General features: G+C 34.5%; 2 protein-coding genes across 2 annotated transcripts in view; both read left to right on the forward strand.

Moving 5' to 3' along the window:
• The window catches only part of LOC113403851 (eukaryotic translation initiation factor 2-alpha kinase), a 229,702-nt gene that overhangs the window by 161,834 nt on the left and 60,037 nt on the right, over window positions 1-7,831 (forward strand). The window lies entirely within an intron of this gene.
• On the forward strand, window positions 2,064-3,807 carry LOC113403729 (uncharacterized). Its single transcript, XM_026644303.2, has 3 exons — window positions 2,064-2,325; window positions 3,002-3,151; window positions 3,443-3,807. The coding sequence occupies exons 1-3, from the start codon at window positions 2,238-2,240 to the stop codon at window positions 3,667-3,669; spliced, it is 465 nt and encodes a 154-aa protein (XP_026500088.2). The 5' UTR covers window positions 2,064-2,237; the 3' UTR covers window positions 3,670-3,807.

The following is a 7,831-nucleotide window of genomic DNA, read 5'->3' on the forward strand; positions in this document are numbered from 1 at the left end:
GACATATCTGAACTCCCTTGGGCTAAAATAATTATCTACAATTTAATTCGGTTCACATAATAATCTTGGTAAATAATAGATCTAGCTCCATTGAAAATTTAACATTTCGATTAAACTCTGTTTTGCATTACCTATCCCAATGGCTCTCTGACCATGGCTTATCGCTGTCGATAGCTAAAAGTCAAGCAGTGGTATTTACTAAAAAAAGACGTATACCTACCTTTAATTTGTTTTATGAGGGTCAACGCATTAACTTTGTAGACAAAACAAAATTTCTTGGTATTATTCTCGATCACCGACTGAACGGAATTTCACACTCTGACCATTTAGCCAAGAAATGTGAAAAATCAATTACTGCCTTAGAGCAGTATCTGGAGTTTGGTGGGTAGCTCACCCTTATACAGACAGCTGATCTATAACGCAATAGTTCGTAGTCATTTGGACTATGGACTGTTTGTTCTAGATCCCTTCAATAAATCAGCTTCAGAAAAATTAAACAAAATTCAGTTTAAATGTTTGCGCATAATCTTGGGTGTGATGAAATCCACTCCTACTAATGCTCTGCAGGTTGAGTGTGTTGACCCTCCTCTACATATAAGGAGGCAATACTTATGTGACCGCTTTATCATCAAATTTTTACAGCTGTCTTCCCATCCTCTATTGGCCCGATTAAACAAATTATCCCACCTTTACAACCCAGACAGTCCGAAATCCTCATTCCTATTAAACAGTTTCCTCAAGTATACCAACCTCCCTCATCCCCTTACCACTTTTCCTTCTAATCCTCTTTTTTCCACCTCCTTTAAAACTCTTATTTATAATACCCCTGTTATACCAAACCTTGGTCTTATAAAAGGTTCCCCTGATACTAGTGTCCAATTTCAAAAAATGTTTCATCAAAATTGGCCAAATCACCTCTATATACTGATGCCTCTAAACTCTCACCGACCGGCTGCGTAGGCGCAGCTTGTTGGATACCTAAATATAAAATAGCCCTTTTATTTAAATGCCCCCCTGAAACCTCTATATTTTCCGATGAGGCCATTGCTTTACTGGAAGCTATTATGTATGCCCAGTCACACAACATACAACAATCACTTATTTTATGTGACTCATTAAGCTGTCTGTTGGCCATTAAAGAAAATCCTTTTCGTAGCAAATTAAGACTTTCTATCGTTTTTAAGATCAGAGAGGCTCTGTTGTCCTGTCACCAACAAGGCCTTCAGATTTCGCTGGTCTGGATTCCAAGTCATTCCGGTATTATTGGAAATGAGATGGCTGACTCATATGCTAAGATTGCTATCCAATCTGGTTCATCTGAGCATTTTATCAATTCCGCTCGAGACTTGCTCACTCTTGCAAAAGCTCAAATGGTTAAATCCTGGAATGCTTTTTGGATTTCATCAAAATCGGTTAAGGGTAAGTATTATTCGGCGTTACAACCTGAAATTCCGAAGCGACCTTGGTTTTCATTTCACAGGCACGCTGACCGTTGGGTCACGTCCACTATCTGTCGGTTACGCCTCGGCCATTCATGCACACCTACCCACCTAGCAAAGATAAGAATTCGAGATCACTCGCTGTGTGAATGTGGCCTAGACGAAGGTTCCGCTACCCACATCCTGTTCCTTTGTCCTAAACTTCTTCATCCCGTTTACGACATTCTCCCTCCTAAAGTTCCTCGTCCTATAAATGTTGAATGTTTGTTGACGTTTGTGTTTAGTCCATTTTGTTCTTTTTTGTGTAAATATATTAAATGTAATAAAATTAAGTTGTGAATAGTCCAATTGAGTGTATATATCTTATTATATATAGTTTAGAGTACTAACAATTATTTGTAATTTATCCTATTATTAACCCTTAATGTTTGTGTTGTTCTAGGTTACGGATTAACAAGGAAATTACTACTACTATACTTGGCTTTAAAATTTAATTGAGTTTGTTATCTCAACCATACCGATCAATCTCATTCGTGTCTTCTCCATCCTCCGTGACATTGGCGAAGTAATCTGTGCCCTGTGGCACAACTTAAAGCCATTAAACTAAGAATTGAATTGTACATGACATTAGTTTAACGAAACGTAAAATTATTACGTTTTGCTTGGCATTTGTCCTAAAATACGAAACTTCGCCTTTTTAATGTGACGACTGACGACGTTAAATCAAAGTACGGTAAATAAATATCAAATGGTTAACGACTATCTGCCCGCTAAGAAATAGTTCTGTAATTTTTCATTATGTCTTCATTGATGCTAGAGCCTTATAATATGCCAACAGAAACGGGCTTCGACCAAGTATTAATACAGAGTGTTATATTCGATCTGGGTAAGTTATCTTTATAAATAATCATGTATATAATATGATTTTTTTAGTTTTTGAATTTTCGACGCATTTAATATTTTTTCTTATTGTTTTTAACTATAATTATCGACTATACATACGAAATTATACACGATTGGAAAATTTGACTTGCAAACCGGGATATAATATTGGCAAAAAAAAGTAATTTTGCTTTAAATCATATTATATTTAATATTAAATATAGCCATCAAAATGTTTTACTTCAATACTACAAATACAATAAACATAATATGTAGGTATAATGTGGACTCTCACTGTGACACTAGTCACAATGACACAAATATTGGAAGAGGCAGTGGGCATGCTATTAACCATACTTTAATTTAACATGGCTATCATTAATATCTGATCTTTAATCAGATGAGTTCTGCAAGACAGACTGACAGATACCTCAGGCGGAATTATGACTTTAACAAGGTAGCAAGCATCACCTGATTGGAAATGTAAGTCCACCAGTACAGCCAGGATCTTTGGCTGCTTTCCAGCAGTAGAAATGATTGGCATGATTATTTAATATTAGAACAAAAATTATTATATCTGGCTATATATATATCTATATCTGATATTATTTTAGATTGTAAGCTGTATATGCAATTCCTGTATGTTATTAATAATAAAAATATTTTATTTTTACTTCTAGCTGATGAATTTCAAATAAGAATACCATGGGATAAAGAGAAAGTCATACTGACTGGAACTTTTATTGTTGCTGGTGGACTTCTTGGTGGTTATGCAGGAGGAAGAATGGGTGCAGCTATCGGTGCTGGCATAAGTGCAGCAGCTGGAGTCGGTAAGTGTAATGATCAAAACTTGTAGCATATAATAAAAAGTAATAAGAAATTGATTATATAAATTGAATTATTAAATGTTTTATGACACCTTTAGAGGTGAGTATTCATTTACTGTAAAGGTCAATATCCTATTAATTTGTCCCCATAAATGATAAAATAATGATGTTCTGTTTTCTAATGTTTAACATATCTAATAAACTTTTTCTTATAACTTCTTTTATACATACTATAGTATAATTTTACTGTGTAAATAATATTAAGTACTATAATAAAGTTCTTTATTGTTGCAGCCTTTATTAACCTGAGAGATATTTGGGAAAGTATTAAATCGAAATTGAATGAACTTATTTATATTGTATTTAATTACCTAAGAAGACTAGATCCAGTCGATTATGTTCAGGCCATAAAAGTTCTAATGGCATGTACTTCTAGCCGTAGGGAACTTGTATTCACAATTCTTGACTTTATTGCAGATAAATTAGGACGTCAAGTATTATCTAGTATCACTGCTGCTTAATAATGCAAATGATATGTAACTCAATTGTCTTTATAGTCATCGGATCTTATTAGTACCAAAAAGTTTGTGTGCACTGTGCATGTGCAATGATGTAATTTTTTTGCAGTAGTGGAAATGTTTTTTTATGTTATGCTTATTTGTATAAAATCGACACCAACAATTTATACTACGCTAACTCAAAAGTGTGCGCACATTCTACTAATAATTGTTAGCGTAATATAAATCGATTGATTTCAAAAATTGCCTTTAGTTAGCATTGTATAAATTTGTAACTTCGCTAATTTTGTATATTTCTTCACGATTTTATTATTACATATAAAATAACATTTTTTTTTATTTTTTTTATGTCATAGGTGGCAAACGATCCTGAGACTCACCTGATGGAAAGTGACTACCACCGCCCATGGACATCTGCAACACCGGGGGCTTGCAGGTGCGTTGCCGGCCTTTCAGGAAAGAGTACGCTCTTTTCTTGAAGGTTCCCAAGTCGTATCGGTTCGGAAAAACCGCGAGGCAGAAAATGTCTTAAAAATCGCGCCGTTGTGGATTTTCGGACATCTAGGTGGTGCGGGTGATATTTGGAATTTTGACGAGATGTCCGAAGGTGAAATTCAGCAGCCGGGATTAATCCGAACAATTCCTCGGAACATTCCCCGTGATAAATTCTGTAGAAGATGCAGAGCGATCCAACATCTCTACGCAAAGCCAAAGGATCAAGCAGATCGGAAAGGGCTTGATCGTCGATAATTCGGGCCGCTCTACGTTGGATACGGTCGAATGGAAGGAGCTGGTACTGGGGAGCACCCGCCCAGAGGTGAGAGCAGTATTCCATGTGAGGCCGAATTTGCGCCTTGTATAGTCTTAGACGATGGGCCGACGTGAAATACTGTCTTGCCTTGCTGAGCACACCGAGCTTTTTTGATGCCAATTTGGCTTTGCCTTCCAATTGACCGCGGAACTGAACGAGGCTCGAAACATCGACGCCAAGTATTCCGATACTAGCTGTGGCGGCTAACGGAATGTTCTCGAATCGTGGAGATACGACAAATGGTGTTTTTTAGCAGTTAACGCGTAAACTTGCGTCTTTTTGGGGTTGAAATGGACTAGGTTTAGCCGACCCCAGTTCGAGACTTTGTTTAACGAAGACTCGATTTCAGACACAAGTTTGTTCCGGTTTTCTTCGACGTTTTCTCGAGAAATATTAACACGGCCGGTGTATGAGGTGTCTACAGTGCTGTCGTCTGCATAGCAGTGAATGTTACTGATTTGCAACAAGTCATTGATATGCAGAAGAAACAGAGTGGGTGATAGAACGCAGCCTTGTGGAACACCAGCATTGACGAGTTTAAGTCGGAGCATGCACCGTCGACAACGACCTTGATGCTCCGATCTGCTAAAAAACTGGTAATCCAATTGAGTAATTTCCCGGGAAGCCCATAGGAAGGAAGCTTCGAAAGAAGCGCTATAACATATTTTAAGCAACTTGTCACAAAAAAACGATTCTCACTAAAATTCGAGTTAGCGTAGTATAAATTGTACGTGTCGAAATGTTTTTTGAATTTGTGGCTTGAATCTTTGATTTTGTATTCATAGGTCTCAGGATGATGCAAAAATCTTATCTTTTTTTAAAATGAGTCTGGTGATTTTTAATAATTATTTGATATTTATCATCTCTTAATACGGTTAGGGTATAAGATATGACTTTTTACAAAACTCATTGTAATATAAATATTGTAATGTGTATATTTCTAAAAGAATAGGGTAATCTATCCGTCCTATATGAGTAGAAACGGGTTAAACAAAAATTACACCAAAAAGTATTCCATACATAAATAATATAAAATATTGTTTCTTGAAAATTGAACTTTTATAGTGACTGATTACAAGAGCATGTCACTTAGAATACTATTTGTTTAACATTTTAGTATGTATAGATGCTTGTTCCTATTTTCTATGAATTTATCGCCACATGTGATTATTTATTGGTTTTGCTCAATTGATATTAATAGGTACTTTATGATATTACGATTTTAGCTTAATACCATTTTTGTAAAGCTTGATATTTATTAAAATGATTTTTATTATTATTTTTTTATTTCCCTATCCGTGTTACAATATATTTGATGCGTAACATCTTTTCTCGATGAAACATGGTCAACTATTGATAATGTTATAGAATAAATAAAAATAATCCTAGACAGTAAACGTCAAAAAATATATATCGAGATTCGGGACGTCCTGCGACGTGACTCATAAACGAATTATAGATCTTCACTCGAAGGTGCGCTCTTTCACGTTAAACTACATCGAAAACTTCAAACGAAGGTAAGGCTCATATAACCAACCTAATTTATATACTTTTTGCTGTATTTACTGCTCTGTTAATCGTCTTACACACAAACTTAATCATGATAATGTATGCCGCTATGATCTAAATCATGATATCGTATATAATCATATTATCCTAGAGGAATGCTCCTTCGTGACTGAATAGATCTACAAACCACAGAAATATTATTATTTTTTATGGTCTATACTATTTAAAATAAAATTCAAATTATACTTTATTCAAGTAGGCTTTTACAAGCACTTATAAATCAGTTTACAGAACTATATTAAGGGAAGCTACCACCGTTTCGAAATGTACTTAGATTCTACAGAGAAGAATCAATAAAAGACTCAGTAGTTACTCTCTTCTATACATTTGTAGATTCTAGTTTGTGAGTATTTTTAATTTATACACGAGTATAGGTTTCTGTAAAGGTGAATAGAATGAAAAATCCATATTTTTTAAATCATATATTTGTGAACATGTCATATAATAGAAACAATAACTTAGCTATCACAACTAGAGGCTATATTTTTCTGTGTATGATTTACATTGAAGATGCGTTAAAACTGTCTATTAGGTGGGGTTCAAGATGTATAAAGCAGAATAAGAGCTAAGATGACCCAACGACTAGATTGGGAATCTAACTCGGAGATTTTGGGTTCAGATCCGCACCGAGTTCACTGAATTTTCACGTGCTTATTTTGAGTTTCTAATCCTTTATATTACACCTTTGACTATCGCACCAAAATTCCAAGTTTCATCCGCACCAACTATTATCTAACAGCGCGATTTATTTAAGGCATTTTCTGCCTTACACAACCACTCTGTGGAACAAGCTTTCGATATGACTTGGGAACCTTTAAGAGCGTATAGATTTCTGCCGGCAACGCACCTGCAAGCCCGCGGTGTAGCCGATGTCAATGGGCGGTGGTAGTCACTTACCATCAGATGAGCTTCCTGCTTGTTTAAAAATCTCTCACATGTTTATGCAATTGCGAATGGGAGGATTAACATCTGGCAACACTTCTCTAGACAGAGTTACATTCGACACTGCAGTTTTTTTTCACGGCGGGTTTTTTCGACTAGAGGATTAAATACAAAAAAGCATATATAACTCAGATATATTTGTTAGGATTTTAACGGGATCACTGAGCCATGTTTTCATCAAGAGTTGAGCGTTAAGTTATTTAAAATGCAACCATAGACAGAAGTCATCTACGACGTATAATTTATAACAACCACATCTCACTAAGTGTAATAAGTTAATTCTTACCTCTAATAGGAATGATTATTTAACCACCAAAAATTATGATAATTATTTTAATAGGATAACATTATTAATAAATAAAAAAAGCGAAATTAATATTTGTGAATTCAATTTTGACATTGTTTTTGAAAGAAAATTTAAATTTATAATAATTGTTAAAATATTGATACATAATTAATTTAATTAAAAAATTGCGCAATTAATTTTATGTATGTAATTAAGTACAGATTAAAGTGCTCAATACTTTCGACCCGTCTTTTATTAAATAATGTCATGAATATGAGATTTATTATTATTAGAAATAAATATGTTAAGCATATTAATAAATTATAGGCGCCTTATTCTGTACATTTTTGATTATGAGGTGATTTTTTAAGTAGTACTGTCTTCTTTCAAATGTTAAACTAAACGTGACATAAATAGAGAAATGAACTTAAACGACACTTATAACTACGGCTGTGCATAACATACTAAATTTAAAATATTTTGCTCATATATGTCAAATCCGTTTTGAATTGTTTTGTTCCAATTCAGTTCCAAAACAAAAAAAATAAGTTTTATTT

Source organism: Vanessa tameamea, chromosome 20 (genome assembly GCF_037043105.1).
Source record: "Vanessa tameamea isolate UH-Manoa-2023 chromosome 20, ilVanTame1 primary haplotype, whole genome shotgun sequence".
Taxonomy (NCBI): domain Eukaryota; kingdom Metazoa; phylum Arthropoda; class Insecta; order Lepidoptera; family Nymphalidae; genus Vanessa; species Vanessa tameamea.

Excerpts from the sequence above, each read along its gene's own strand:
- LOC113403729 (XM_026644303.2), top strand. The coding sequence starts at position 2,238 with ATGTCTTCATTGATGCTAGAGCCTTATAATATGCCAACAGAAACGGGC. Across the intron at positions 2,326-3,001 it reads GAGTGTTATATTCGATCTGG|CTGATGAATTTCAAATAAGA; the intron begins GTAAGTTATCTT and ends TTTTACTTCTAG. Across the intron at positions 3,152-3,442 it reads AAGTGCAGCAGCTGGAGTCG|CCTTTATTAACCTGAGAGAT; the intron begins GTAAGTGTAATG and ends TTATTGTTGCAG.